The 16551-nt window shown below is 32.9% G+C and overlaps 1 protein-coding gene across 6 annotated transcripts; it reads left to right on the plus strand.

Annotated features, from left to right (window-relative positions):
- The first annotated feature begins 4026 nt into the window (after nt 1-4026).
- LOC122281086 (protein GRAVITROPIC IN THE LIGHT 1-like) lies at nt 4027-9941 on the plus strand. Of its 6 annotated transcripts, none has more exons than XM_043092343.1 (3): nt 4142-4282; nt 4958-5092; nt 8093-9941. In XM_043092343.1, the coding sequence occupies exon 3, from the start codon at nt 8095-8097 to the stop codon at nt 9511-9513; it is 1419 nt and encodes a 472-aa protein (XP_042948277.1). In that variant the 5' UTR covers nt 4142-4282; nt 4958-5092; nt 8093-8094; the 3' UTR covers nt 9514-9941. The 6 variants fall into 6 exon arrangements, with proteins under 6 accessions (XP_042948276.1, XP_042948277.1, XP_042948281.1 ...); XM_043092347.1 differs by having other exon boundaries at nt 8104-9941; XM_043092345.1 differs by having other exon boundaries at nt 4144-4282; nt 4964-5092.
- The last annotated feature ends 6610 nt before the right edge of the window (nt 9942-16551 follow it).

Genomic DNA, 16551 nt, shown 5'->3' on the forward strand with positions numbered 1-16551 from the left:
TGCTGTGTGTCATTTTCATGGATTTTTTGGACAAATGAAATTGCTTTAAATAATTGAAAGTAATTAAATATGTTGGGCACTATTGTGTTTGGATGTTAAACTGAATTATTTATAAATAGTAATAAGTTGAGTTGGTGAAGTGAGTTATATGAAATTCATCTAAAATGAGTTTAGATATATTTGGATGTTAGGATAAGTTTAATACTATTTATGAAAAATTGAAAAAGGTTATAGGTCCATGTATAAATAGGTGTTGAGGTGAAAAAAGTTATGAATCCTACGTATAAAAAGGTTTTGAGTTGAGATAAGTTTAATAATTTGAGAGTTGAGTATTTGAATATTAAACTCAGTTTAAAATTAGACTGAACTGAATTGATTTCAGTTGAGTCTTATAACCAAACAGGACCTTAAAGACTGCCACCGCCTTTTAGACCACAACCACATGTATCTATGTCATGTACTTGACCAATTCGATTATCAAATGTCATAGAAAGAATTCTCTCTATTTTGTATTATAATTTATGAGCCAAGTGGATCATATTTCTTAATCAATGATGTTTTAAAGAATGCTCTAACCGACCATGTCGGGACCTGTGATTAAGGCCTAATCCCAAGTATCAAATTCAGTGCTTAAATAACCCAACTTTTCATACTACAAAGTTTTAGTCTTTATTATTATTATTATTATATGAAACTAAATTTATAAATTGATGTATCTCGACATGGTACGTTTTTGGTTTAAATAAGGAGAAACATGAAGAATTAAAACTTAAGATATGATTTTAACATGTTTGTAATAAAAGGGTGGTTTAATTAAATATTAGAGTAAATTTAACATGTATTTGTTGGTTGATCACTTCTCAAATCATTCAAGCTTCTGCTTATAAAAATTATCGTGTCTAATCAATTATCACGATAGTTGTTATCCGATCGGACCTATTTCAACAATTTTCTTTAAAAAATAAATATATAAGATGTATTTGGGGGTAAATAAGGGAAATATTTGTTACAAAATTTGGTGAAACTACATACTCCATGGTCATTTTCTTTACTGTCAGACAGCTTAGTTATACTTTTATTTTTTTATTTTTTATTATTTAACTTTTAGTGATTAAAGAAATATTTTTTAGTGATGTTGTGAATTTTTTTATTTTTAAAAAAATATTCAAAAATTATAAAATAATGAAAGAAAAAAAAATAAGATTCGCCTTATTCGATAGATTCTCAGGTTACATCCCTCGGAGGATGTAGCAGTGCTATTTTCCAAACTCCCCCCCCCCCTTTTTAAAAAAAAAATCATTTTCCATTTATTTATCAAGATAAATTTACATCTATGACCAGATATATATAGAGATATCCTCATATTAACCAATTGAAATTCGACCAGTATACCGATTGACTGATCTAGATTTTATTGCTGTTGATACTTTTTATAAATAAACGTTCAAGAGATAACACTCTACCTAAATAGAGACTCAATCTCATCTTATATAGAAATGGATGACTCAACCCCTATAGACACAACTGTTTAGAGACGAACTCCTTTTTTATTTTTACTATACAATAAGAAAAATAAGAACAAAAAATAGTGGATTACAATTTGAACTAACTCTGGTAGGCTTTAACAATACTTGAAGGTAACAAGCTTGTTTATTTTCAACCACAAAAATCAGATCTAAAAAAGATCCAGTGATGATGATTCCGGTGATCCAAAGCGTGTGGCTATACGAGCTGCCGGAAGTGGTAGTGCATGAGAACTACATGCAGTTGTGTGTGGCACTTGAGGACTATGCACAATGATTTCTACAAAATTGCCACAATCCTTTAAATAATTTGCAGCCTGAGAGTCTTCTTGTGCTGTGTGTGTCTCTTGAGAGTTGTCAGAAAATTATAAATTTGAATTTTTTAGTCTTAGATGAAGAAAAATAAACTACAAAAATAGATAATGAGATGGAGAATGAGGATGTGAAAAAAGAAATACGGGAAAGAGAGGAAGAAATAGGATGAGACTCTTCCTCTAACAAAAATCAAATCCTGAGGCTTTTTTATTTTTTTAATCCGGAGAGAGAGAGAGTTCATGAAGGAGAGAGGGAGAGATTAACTTTTGGTGGAAAAAATATAGTTACAAGCATAATTGTGTACTAATCTGTATACTAATATGATGTGATTGGTCAAAAAGTAGATTTTATTGAAAACAATGTTAATTTAAATTTTAAGTATGAATAAATTAATACTAATATACAGATTAGTACGTAACTGTGTTTATACGTAGCAAAACTCCTTTTGATATTAGGTTGTAAATGAGTTTTGTTTTTTTATTCCAAACCGTTAGTAAATTGAGTTAAAAACAAGTCTCCATTTAAATTAACTCATTCATTAAAGTTTAACCAGATTTATAGATTTGTATTAATTATCCTCGTGATATCAGTGGAAAATGGTACTTAACCGTTAACAATGATAATTAGATTGAATTAATATTTTTTTATTAATTTGTTAAGAGTAACCATATTTATAGTAATAGAAAGTTCAAGTTTCACTCATTTTCATTAAAAAAAAAAGCATAAATCAGGGATTCATATAAGAGAATAATTTTTTTAATAGTAAATTCAAATTTTTTTTTTTTAAATTGAATATGTGGAGTTTAGACACCTTAAAACTGTATTCAATATTATCTAAATTTTAAATAAGTAATGCTATATATAGTCTTAGAGTATATAAATCTCGTATATTATTTTAAAAAAAAAATATGATCTACTATTAAAAAATAATTTTTCTATGTGAATTTTAAATTTATCTATTTTTTTAATAAAAATATACATAACTTACACACTCTAAGAAAGTAAATATTATTTATTTTTAATAAAGAATAATACTAAATACAATTTTATGATGTGCAAGTTTCACATAATTTTATTAAAAAAATGAATTTTATTATTAAAAAATAATTTGATTATTATATAAATATCAAATTTATTTATTTAAAAAAAAGATACAAAATTTATTTTAAAACGGTAATTTTTCTAAATAATAGATGTGCGGACCATTTGGGTCATCCTAGAATAAGAGCATTCACATTGATTTATGCATATATATATATAAAATCACATCTTTTAGAGATCTAATTTACCATATAAGTAAAATTTTCACATTGATTTATGTAAATTTTAGACAAAATAATAATAAAATATTATCATTTTATTTTATTTTTTTACTTTTTTCAATAGGATTTGATCTTCAAATATAAAATATTTGAGTAAAATATTTTTTTAGGAGTGAATGAGTAAAATATGTAGTAAAATATATAAAGGTAAAATATGTAAAAAAATAGTAAAAGGAGAAAAAAATGAATAAAATATATTTTGGAGAGTAAATAATAAATATTTAAACATGTAAAATACTGTTTATAATTATGTAAATATTTAAAAATATATAATTTAATATAAATAAATTTAAACTCATATTATGTAAATATAATTTAGTAATGTTACGTACAGTTATTTTTACGCACTCTCTACACATTCCACTGATATAATTGGTTAGATTAATTTTTTTTAATATACAATTAATCATATCATTAAAATGTACAAAAAAATCTATAAAAATGATGCACATAGAATTTTTTATTATAATTTTGCATATATGTATATATCGATGCTGTAAGCCGGCGCTGGGACCAGCAGTTGTACAGCTCGCCACTTTGCCAGCAGGATCCCACTCGTACGAGTTTTATGTCTAAGCATTTACACGGGAGGAAATTTATTTTAATGATAAATTAAGGCCGTTCGTTTTCCAATGCCCACCTGCCACCTACGCAAGGTCTGCGAATACGTCTCAGATGTCCCCCACCCCAATTGCCCCCAAATACCCTTACCGACCCCACGATCTTCAGCCACCCTTCACCCACAACGGATACGTAATAACTACCAAAACCAATGGCATTCACTTAAACACCGAAATATCACCGATAGCGACAGCAGCTTATGCCCTTTTAAATTCTCCCAACACTTGTCCTGTCGGACATCTTTCCAATCCTTGTCCTTTTTGGTCTTTTCATACCTTCTCGCTCTCTCTCGCCTCTGCAGCTCTGCTTGCTTATTTTGTTTTTCTTTGCCCCTCAAGCTCTGTTCTGTCTCTCTCTGTCTCCCTCCCTCTCTCTCTCGGAAAGTTTCCTGCTCTGTCTCTCTCTCTCTCTCTCTCTGAAACGCCTAGACCAAAGCCATTCAGTATTTCTGCTCCAAAACCCAACTCTCAAACCGGACGGGAAAAAAAATCTGTAGTAGAGGTAAAGAAAGATCCGAGGGATATGTTTTTGTTCTTCCTCTGCTTCTAGTTCTACTTAAAGTTCCTTCGTATGGTATCGTAAAGGTTCGGTTACGAAGCTTGGTAACGGACTTCATTTATTGCAGTATTTATATATTTTTATTCATTTCCTTTGCAATTAATTTTACTTCCGGATTGGATGATCTTCCATTGTTTATTGCCCGTTTCAACAAAGGAAGATTCGTAGTGGGTTTTCGCAATAATAATGATAATTATTATAATATGTATATATATTTCTTTTCAGTTGAGAATATCTAGAATAAATAAGGGTTTTCCCAGGGTTTTAGGCGCGTTTTTCTTTTGAGGCGAAGGTTAGTGCTTTTCACATCTTTCACTACAAAGTTTATCAACGCGTCTTTATTTATGGTTCATCCATTATTTTGTGGGTACAAAACTATATTTTCCAGCGTTTTTAATATTTCTTCACGTTTTTATTCTGTGACTCAATACTTTTCCGTTTCGATTCTTACCCAAACGAAGAGTTCTGTTATCGTCTCTGTATCTGTTTCTTTTTTTGTTACCGTGTTTTGTGAAGTATTTTGCTTCTGTCTGTGGAGGTTCTGTTTATTCTGCGTTATTTTTCTGTGGCCGAAATTTCTTGTTTCTGGTTTTGATGTTTTTTGTCTGTGGGGTTTAGTTGCAGGGTCGTAGAGGTCGCCGTTCGAGGATCGTTGTGGAGTTGTTTTCACTCTGTTTTCTTGAGGGTTACGTTTCTATGAAAAGAAGTCGATAAAAATCTTTTCTTCTGCAATTTTTCGTGATACTTTTTAAGGTACGGTAAATTTCCCCGGTCTTTTATATCAACGGTTTTCATTGGTCAATATAATTTATGGACTTACGATGGTTGGACCAGCGGTCTGGTTTGTGTTGAGATTTATCTCCCGTGAGTTGCATGCCATTCTCTAAAGTGGGTTCTTGCCATTCTGGCAGCATGTCAGCATGAAAGGGATTGACCAATAAGGAATATAGGAAATATCTATTTAATATATTGTGGGGTCTTACTTGCTGGTTAAACCAATTATGCAAGTATGGGTGCATAACATCAAAAAGAAGAAACATTATTAAACAATTGGGCAATAGCTGCTGATCCTTCTTAGCTGTGTCGAAATACATGGCATTAGACATCATAGGGGATTCATTATATCACTAAAATAATGCTAGAAAATTGTTGGCCTGGACCCTAATGTTTGGATCAAGTGGCAAGGGCCTTAGGCCTTGATTGGATTCAAAATCATCTCATCTAATCATTACAACTTTTTCAAAATTTTAAACAAAATATAATAGAAAATTCAACTTTTTCAAATATCAAAACAAAAATAATATTCTAATAATATTTTATTCAGCTTTAATCGCATCTCAACTCATTATTGAAACCTCTCTTCTAGTCTTTGGTCTATGTTTTCCAGATCGCTTAATGTTCTGCAAACAGTTTTTAGTAGACAAGTCCCATAGGTGAAAGTCTAATTTACCTGGTCCATGTGATGTGAATGTGTTGCATGGCTCTGTAGTTTAACCAGGTAATAAACATGTTGTATTTGCACGGTCTTTGGGGTTCCTCATCATAAAAAAAAAAAAAAAAAAAAAAAAAAAAAAAATGTCCTAGCGTAGGGTTTGTTGCTCTAAACTGATCATGAAATCATTTCTTGTTCTATAAGGACTGGGATAAGACGAGGGCAGAGGATAAAGTTGTAGGATTAGGATAAGCTAGGTGCATATGTAATTGTTCATTTTGGTAATGAAGCTGGAGATACGTTCTCAGTTTGTTGTAAGAACAACAATGCTCAAGAGGGGATTTTGTGTCTGTTGGATTATGGCTTCTGTGTCAAGTGCAGTGGCTCAAATCTTGACAAAACTTACTGCTACTCTATCCAAAGGACGTGAAAACCTTTGGATTTAGAATGGTTCTGTGAAGTTTAAGGGAACTGATATTTCAGCATTTTCTTTTAAAAATGTTTTCATACTGCTTTTACATGATGGGATCTATATAGGACCCACCATGTGAGAGGGGTGGGTGTGGATATCCAAAATGGGTGCTGAAATAGCCCGTTGTGTGATAAATAAGGTCTAGATGAGACTTGAGTGGAAGTATTTCTGCCACAGAGTACTCATGGGGCCACATTATTTATGCAAAATCATGATTGGTGAGATAAATGCTCCAATCCAGATATTCATTTTTATGGCCCCCTTCCCCTGGTCCATGCAAATTACTTAGTACCTGATCTTTTTGTGTCTTAAGCATGCAAACTCTAGGAATCCTATGGGATTTCATCAGACAAATGTAACTGTTTTTTTAAATAGTTTTTTGTCGAGGAATGACTACATTTTACCATGCTCGATTGATTATGTTGGTAAATGTTTCTTTTGATCCCTGTTTACTCAGGCTTTGCCTAATTACGTGGATCAATAAAATCTTTCTTACTTATAAAAAAAAATGTTTCTTTTGATCCATTTTTCATAAAATGCATATCATATATATATGGTTTTATTTACTTATAAAAAAATATATATATCTTCATGGTTCTAGAAAATGGTGAAAAAATAACCCCATAGGGCTTAGATCTTTGCGCTATGCTCTATCTAGGTCCAAGGTTCAAATCAATGGGTGTGAACAATTTATAGGAGCCACATTTCCTTAGTGAACAGCCGATGATTTATCTGATTTGTATGATGGGAACACATTACATAGGTCTAGGGTTTAACCGGGTTAAAGACTTGTTGTGCTTGCATGGTCTCCCGATTTCCTCATCATAAAAAATATGGTGAGAAAATGGGCTCACATTTTTCATGAAATGTAGAAGAACTGTTGTGCGGGTAGATAGTATCAAAGTTATGCCATGACAATCATCAAGCATGAATGAGTTAGTGATGTGAAAGAAATTTCTAAATTAGGTAGATCAACACTTGAGATGATAGTCTCAACTAGTAATTTTTTCTAAAGGAAAAAAAAAAAAAAACAACAATATTTTTTAAATTCGTTTTTCTGCTTATTGTCATTTGAAAAAAAAAAAAAAAAGGAATTCTCACAAGAGTAAACGTGTTTCCCTTACTTTCCTTTTGTTTGTATACTCTGGAACCCTGTCCAGATAATAATTGAAGATTCCATCAGGATTGGTAGGTAGTCATCTAGGTTTAAACCCTGACTTTGCTGCTCTGACCAAAGAAAAAGACCAATTTGACCCTTAAACCTAACAAGGGTATTTGTATATAATAAAATATTCCATGTCTCTTAACATTTGGACTATTTTTATGCTATGGAGGCTGTTAGGTGGACATTGTTAGTTCTTAAGATCAGGCTTGATTTGACCAAAGGATGAGTGACACAGGAGAAATAAAAAATAAATAGTAATCTCCTCCAAATACTTATATATATATATTTTTTCTATTGTATATTAGCTTCTGCAGCAATTTCTCGTTCACGACGCATGTGTCTAGTGTTCAGTTGCGCAGCATTTAGACCTTTGAACCTTAAGCTTGTCTTTTGAGAGTGTCTTGGAATCTTTCCTCCCTATCTTCTTCATTCTGGTCCTTCTTTTCGGTTCAATTTACTTTTTCCTGCATCAAAATCCACTTTTTTACTCTTTTGAAAAGACTGCAAATTGGAAAATCTTAAGAAAATTCCATCCTCCATTGATGTCCTAGATCTAAGTCTAAAAGCATATTGCTTTTCTCTTTTGATCTACGCCCATCATTGTCTCAAATTCTTTTTTGCTACTTTAACTTCATATATTTTCATTTTCTTATTCCCTCTCTTCGTCAATTCCATCCTTTGGAGACATGCTGCAGATGGATTCTGTTAAATCATCGGACGTGACTCCTGCTAAGGGTAAATTGGGACGCACCTTTGCTAAAGTTCTTCACCTTCGAGTGGCAACTGGAGTTGCCCCGGTTGATGGAAATCAGAAGGTTAAGCCCCAAGAAAAGATCAAGAAAGACTGGAATGTTGGCAAGAGTGCAGCCCGAACTGGTAGTCGGTCTCCGCCTTTTGATAATGAAGAGGAGCTAGAGAATATGGTGGCCTTGCAAGCTCTTCTTGCCAAACTGTTTGCCACCATTTCATCCATTAAAGCTGCGTATGCTGAGCTACAGTATTCTCAGTCTCCTTATAATGCTGATGGTATTCAAGCTGCTGATCAAATGGTAGTCTCAGAGTTGAAGAATTTGTCTGAATTTAAGCAGAGTTACTTGAAGAGACAGTTCGATCCTTCACCAGAGACAGCAATGCTTTCAGCTGAAATTCAGGAGCAAAAGAGTGTTAAGAAAACCTATGATATAATGAGGAAGAAATTGTATTCTCAGCTGAGGCTCAAAGATTCTGAACTTATATTTCTGCGAGAGAAATTGGAGGAAGCCACTAAACAGAACAGGTTACTTGATAAGAGATTGAACCAAAGTGGGCAGTTATATGTGCTCGACAATCTTCACCGTTCAGGCCTGACTCCTACACATCTTGTAACAGTTCTCCGGCATGCAGTTAAGTCCATTCGAAGTTTTGTCAGGTTGATGGTGGAGGAGATGCAATCTGCTGGTTGGGATATTCATGCGGCAGCAAATGCCATCGAACCGGGTGTGGTTTATCTGAAAGATGATCACAAATGCTTCGTGTTCGAGTCCTTCGTTTGTAAGCAAATGTTCGAGGCTTTCAATTATCCAAACTTCTCTCTTCCAGACAAGTCTTTGCCAGGTAAAAGGCCGGAGCACCAACTGTTTTTTAGGCTATTCATGGACATGAAATCTGGGAAACCAAAGGAGTTTCTTGAGCAGAATCCCAAATCAAAGTTTTCAAAATTTTGCCGTGTTAAGTACTTGCAACTCGTTAATCCCAAGTTGGAATCATCTTTGTTTGGTAATCTGAATCAAAGAAACCTCGTGAAAGCCGGTGAATTTCCAAACACCACATTCTTTGCTTCATTCGCTGAAATGGCAAAGCGAGTTTGGCTGCTACACTGCCTGGCCTTCTCTTTCGAGCCCGAGGCCTCAATCTTTCAAGTTAACAAGGGATGTCGATTTTCAGAAGTGTACATGGAAAGTGTAGCCGATGAAGCATTCCTTTCATCGGATGACACACCAGAATCCGATCCACGGGTGGCTTTCACAGTTGTTCCCGGGTTCAGGATAGATAAAACTGTTATACAATGCCAGGTCTATCTCTCAGTTTCAAACCAAGGTAACCAAAAAGCAAAGGTAGCTAGGTGATGATCCGAGAGATGAATCATCATCAGTTGCGCCTGGACCCGCAACACATAAAGTTATTGAACTGGAGCCGTTCTTTTATTTTAAGCTCCTCCTCCTCCTTCTCGGCCATTAGTGAAATGGCATGTCTGGTTGCTGTGGGGTGTTGGTGTTGTGACTTGATTAACCTTAAGGCTGGTTGTGTTTTTCTTTTTCGTTGTTTATTTTCGTGGCCATTTCGAAAAGGAAACCGCGTAAACCGTTGGTGTTTCACGAGGACGACAGCCTTTTGGAACTTTGTTAACTTTTGTAATTCAAGGAACATACCCCTCCAATTTTGTTAATATTAGGCTAGAAACAGTGATTTTCCAGCTGTTTCTCCATCATTACCAGACATCTCATGATGTAATATTATGTACATAATGATATAATAGTGATAAGGTTTTCATATATTCCCCAGCTTTACAATTCTCCCGTCTGTTCATTTATCGCCATATTCTAAAGTACTTTTAGGATTCGACGCTTGGCCATGCATGGCAGCTGGTAAGGATGATTTGGATAACAGTTGTTAGCTGCCAAATAATAATAATAATAATAATAATAAAAAGTTATTTACAGTTCAAGACTGTCATAGCTATAAATATATATATATATATATATATATAAATTAATTTAGTTTGATGTGATTTATTAAATTTATTTTATAATAAAAATAATTTTATAATTTAATAAATTATATAAAATTAAGCTGTGAAATTATTTTTATATAATTCGTTAAAGTAATTATTTTTTTAAAACGAGACGTCTTTCATATAAAGTGAATTTTGAATTTTTTATATTATAATTTATAAAATTTGATTTTTTTTTTTTTTATCAAAAAAGACATAATGATGACGCCCACGTGCTACCCTTTATTGCTTTCATAAATTTGACTTTGAAAAGCTATCAATTTAGCCTATGCTTTGTTATCATTTATGAGCTTAGACTAGCGATGATTTTTTTTTTTTTTTTAATGTTTTATAATAAACTTGAGGATTGAGATGTTGACAATCCAACCGAGCCGATGAAGGAATCACATGGAAACAATGGAAAGTATCATTTTCTTTGAAAATTGGAAGTCTCTGTTTACTGTTTTGTGTAGCATTTATCATGGTCTGCACAAATTGCTCTCTCTTTTTCCACTGTACACATTGTTTTTTTTTTTTAAATTGATGCACGTTGTTATCTTAGTAGTTACAAGTCAGTAATATTATATATAATTATTTTTACGTATTTTTTATGTAATTCATTGATATGATTATTTAAAATATTTATTTTATATTAAAAAAATGACACAACCAATCATATTGATAAAATATGTAAAGAATACATGAAAGTGATCATATAAAATTTTATGTCTAAATATATGATTCATTTCAAAATAGTTTGTTCTTATTTTTTTTTAGGAGAGCACGTGCATGAATACTTGGTAGAGGTTGATTGTTTTGATTGGTAGAGGTTGATTGGTAGAGGTTCATTTCAAAAGAGTATATATGCGAAAGTACATTATGGTTGATTGTTTTGATGTTTTCAAAAGAGTTAATTTCCACTGTTAATTATTGTTTATAATTCTTAATTTGAGAAAGGCAAGAATATAAATGAATGGGTAGGATAGTCGATAGATTAGACAAATATTTCGTTGTATTCAAACGGCGCACTTGATTATACCAATACGTGAGGCTCACGATGAAGATCAAGAATACATATAACGAGTTGAGATGATGAGAAAGGAAAGTGTCGGAAATATACATGTAGATCGAAAGTATATATATGTCTGCCCCCCATGATGTTGTGCTTAATTTCTCTAATAAATTGGGGCAGTGAAGGAGCTAGGGACATGTATGTGATCATTACAAATTTATGCACATTTTTGGTTCATGATATGGCAAATGCATACACACACACACACACATATATATATATATATATATATATCTATATATATGTATGTATGTATGTATGTATGTATTTATGGGCAGTTGCAGCATTAATAAATGGAATGGAGTGGTCCAAAATATGTGTTTGGAACGCATGGTTTTGGTTCCCAGTCATGAATTGGAGATGACTGATATTCTAGCTACTATAGCATGATGCGTGCAGCTACATATATATAATTAGGGAGTGGTGATAATTGCCGCCTTTTTTTTTTTTTTTTTACGTGTCTGACATCTTCCTTTAGTACTTTCTGTTTTCTTTTTTGCCTTTCCGTGTTCACTTTCCCCTCTTATTAGAGGTACCATCTTTTTACTTATCCATTCTTGTCTCCCATTCATCTCTCTTCCTTTATCCTTTAGTAGTGAGACCTCTCCCCTTGGACTTGGTTTAGTGGGCTTCCTTTAAGCCATGCATATTTTATCCCCTCCAAATCCGTATGCTGATCGTTGCACCATTTTTTTTTTCTTTTTAATCAAAGATGAAACTCTCTAGTAAACGTGCTATAAAATAAATTTGAAAAATGATTGTGAACGTTGATAGTGTGAGAGATCCACGATCTTAGCCAATTCCTAATTAAGAGGAAATTGGATTTTATTTGCCTTTGGGCGAGCAAAACAAACAAGTTGGCGCAGTTTGCATGCATGGGTGAGCAGTGAGCAATTTGTGCCCAGGCCGACGGGGTATATATGTATGTATATAGGGATCAAGAATTGCGCATGCACCACATATAGTGTCATGGAAAAGGAGCACACATCTGATAATATTCCAACTACTACTTTGGGAACTAGACAAGTCGTTCCTTAGTGCATGCATGGTTATGATGTTTTGTACAAGTTTGTTTGAGGCTGCAATGCTGATCTCTTGAATAAAGTCAGCCTTCCTTCCCCACTAAAAAGAAAGAGCAATATATGATGCCGAAAGGCAAAAAAGACGGATGTACAAGTAAGCATATTTATTGATTTTATATATAGAGATTGATATTTAGATACGATATATCATCTTCTAATTAAGATCACCTCTTTCAGTCAATTCTATATATTACTTTGATAAAAATATTGCATCTCATGATCCTCCTACTAAATTTAGGTACTACTTAGTACTGCATGTAAAATTACGAACTCATCATTCTTAAAAGCCGATTATTGAGCTGCTTCCATGTTCCAAATGTAGCTTTACATGAAAGCATATAGTTGGGCTCATATGAGTTGAATTTAAATTTAAGCGTAGCTCAACATCTAAATGCACAACTTTTAAATTACTAAATATCACTCAATTCAAGACTTTTTTACACGTGAGACTTACAATATTTTTTAACTAAACACTCATTTACACGTAGAACTCACAATTTTTTATAAATACATTTAAAATCATCTTAGAGCATTCACATCCGACGCCCCAAAGCACCAAATTTCCTATAATTTGAAGTTTATTATACAGTTTTGATCAAAATATCCCCTACATCCAGATCCCTATTTTAGGGAAAAGGTTTAAGGAATGAACAGTTATTTTTTATAAGAAAAATCTAGTTGCAAGCACAACTGCGTACTAATATATATACTAATATAATATGATTGGTCAAAAAGTAGATTTTATTGAAAACAATGCTTAATTAAATTTTGAATATGAAGGAATGAGTATTGGTACGTAGATTAGTACGCGACTTTGTTTGTACGTAGCAAAACTCTTTTCTATATTTGGGAAACTACTATTTATTCCCTAAACCATTTTTATCAATATTTTATTCTAATACATAAAATAAATTATTTTTTTAATCATCTACATTTTCTATCATACTTATATTTGTTATAGTTTTAAATAATAATTTTAAAAATTATTTTAATAATTACAAAAATATAAAAAATAATTTTAAAAATATTATCATATCCACAAAAAAAATAATTTAAATTTTTGTTTAAAATATTTACTAGATTAATAGTTCAAAACATTAAAAAAAGTAGTTAAGTTTGTAAATAAAAGCGAGAAAAAAGTAATAAAAAAATAATAGAAAAATATTATTTTAATAAAGATGTAAGAAGTTTTTAAAAGATGAGTAAAATTTAAGAAAAACTTCTAAATAATGTCATTTTTAGCTAAATTATAGGAAATTTTGTGAGGAACCCAATGTGAATGCTCTTAGATGGGTCCCACAAAATTCACTTTAATTATCATCTCAATGAATCTCAATTCAACTCAACATCCAAAAGCAATCTCTCTCTCTCTCAATATATATATATATATATATATATATATATATACGTACATGGCATGTCTTCTTGTACAGACGCACACATCTTTAATTCTTCGTCATATTCTTTTATAATAAATAAAAAGAAAAGGTTTAAGCAACATTATAGTTGACCTTTCCATCTCTGTTTTAAATTTATTTTACTCAATCTGAGATAATAAAAATCAAATGGGTGATATCAGATGTGTTCAACATGGTAATCGAACTGTCATGGTCATGATCGTGTTTTTAATTTGTGGAAGTTGATTTCCGTTTTTAATTTTGCATACCGTTTGAGTAAATGCATGGAGAGTTTCAAGCGGAAGTAAACATCATTTTTCTTTCTGAGCAAATAATATTTCTAAGAGCAGGGAAAGTTATACGTACATATGGCTAGCTATAGTATATATTATTCTTCAAGATAAGCGCCTACAGATGGAGAAGATCAAGCAAAAGTCTCTGATTAATTGCCAACTGTAGGACTCGGAACTGAACGCGTTAAGATACGATGATCCATCGCATGATCATGATGAGCAAATAGCTTTTCAATGATAGGCAGTGCATCATGATCAGCACCCTTTTCACCTGATGAAGAATGTGGGCCAAGTCCCTTGGGAAGAGCTCCTGAAACGATGCCATCATCCAAAGAAGGCACCTGATGATCCGGTATCGATACACGCAAAATGTTCCGACCATCCATGGATGGCAAATGGATAGCAAAAGCAAAGAGGCTGATGAAGAAAATAGAGCTCAAACGAGCCATGTTGAGAGCAAGTAAGTGGGAGGTAAGGTTGATGAAATAATGCAAAGAAGGTAGGGAAAGGTGTTGGATGGCAAATTGGTGGGATATGGCCTATTTATAAACGTGCAAACTTGAGAGAGAGAGAGAAAGAGAGAGGGTAAAGTTAGTCGGCCAATGCAAACATGTTTGAAACTGATATAAAGGAGTATTTTAGTAGAATTTTGCAGGAAACCTTTACTTTACAAATTATGACTAGTGGAAAGGTGTGTTAGGTACGTATGAACTAAGCTGCCGGCCTTCGTTTCATAGCATTTCCCCCACCTTACACCGTCATCACTCCATAACTCTGCCTACATGGAAGAAAGCTTACTCAACCAAGTCCTTTACATTCTTTCTGCATGTACGTACATTCCTAGACATTCAAGCACTCAACTAGGTGGAAGACCATGATTTTGGTCTTTAAAGGTAACGATGCATACACATGTTGTTTTCACTTATTGGAGGAAGGTTTACTGATTCAATGGATAGCAATGTAAGCAAACGAAAGCCTTGAAAATGACAATAAACAGTGCTACATTTTAGTGGTGCCATTTTGTTGGTTGCTTCTGAGGTTTTTCACAAGTCAAGAACCCTACTCATGTTAAGTGTGACAGAAAGCATCTCAATGTTGTTCTTTTGACAGCCCTCTAGGCATCTACCCTTGATGTGACTGCAAACATCTCAATGTCCTAAAATTGCATTGATTTATTAAAATTGCATGCTGTTTAGAGTTTACCAGAAAGATAACAAACTCTCCCCATCCAAACTTGTTGCATCATGTTTAGAATCTCTCGTATCAAATGTGCAGTTCAGAAAATAAAGTCAATGACCCTCCTAATTTACGTATGATCCATATGATCGAATAAATAAATCACTACCCAACAAAAGAAAATAAATTTTATAAATTTGTCTGTTCAACTTATAACTAGATATTTAGGTCCCGTTTAGTTACAAAGATGAGATGATATGAGATATTTTAAATAGTAATAAATAAAATATTGTTATAATATAATTTTTTTAATATTAACTTTGTATTGAAATTTGAAAATTTTAAATTATTTATTATATTTTGTAGGTAGATTTGAAAAGGTTGTAATGATGAGTTGAGATGAGATAAGATGAGATTTTGCCTGGATTGGTTACACAACCAAAAATCTCTAATGTGTAGAACTATGACATGAGCATCCTAGCTAGTTGGTGGAAAATCGTATTAATTGTAGAGTTACCAGATTTTTAAGAAATGATAGGTAGGGCAAACAAATTAGACAAACATGGGGGCATTCGAGATGAAGTACTCAAACCATTGATCTAAAGACTTACATGAATGTCTGAATTATATGTATATAGATTCAACGCACGAAGATCAGTGGCGCTTTTGAACTGGGACACCATTGATGCTTTTGTGCCACGTGAAAGAGTACCCACCCCATGGAAAGGAAAAAGCCACCAGAACCTTTCATGTGTTGGCTGCTTCTATAATTTTAGGACAATGTGTGATGTAACCCCAAGACCCACTACTGTATCTTTTTAATTCCCAGCTAGCTAGATATATTATAACAATTTTATCTATTGCAAAAGGCAATGATCGATCATGCTAATACAGAGACTTTCTTTCCTGCATGTGTAACAAAGGACGTTAGTGGCCGGGTTCATATATAAGATGAATAATGGTGAAAGCCTAAAACAGTCTTGAGTTTATAGATCAGAGGTTGGTAAGTGCATCAATGATTTCTGGGTATTTTTTATTATTATTTCTGGGCAGGTGCCTCCGATGATTCAATTGCACTTCGACCACAAGCCACATTTGGTATCGGGATCGCAATGGAGTTATGGGTTTGCAATGCATGTTCACTTCACTTGGATTTACAGATATCACATATGCAAGAAAATTTTGAGCACAGATCACCGGGAAGATTTGTTCTTTGTTGTAAAATAATGGCGGGTTCAAACTATGGAAAAACATCATCGGCCTCGAAAAACCAACAGGCTGTAAATTATGAGGAACAATATAGATCCATTTCATCAAACGCATGCTAAGAAATCATAAATGGGAACCATTTAGTATCATCTTGGCAAAGCCGCA

The sequence above is a fragment of the Carya illinoinensis genome, chromosome 11, assembly GCF_018687715.1.
Source record: "Carya illinoinensis cultivar Pawnee chromosome 11, C.illinoinensisPawnee_v1, whole genome shotgun sequence".
NCBI lineage: Eukaryota > Viridiplantae > Streptophyta > Magnoliopsida > Fagales > Juglandaceae > Carya > Carya illinoinensis.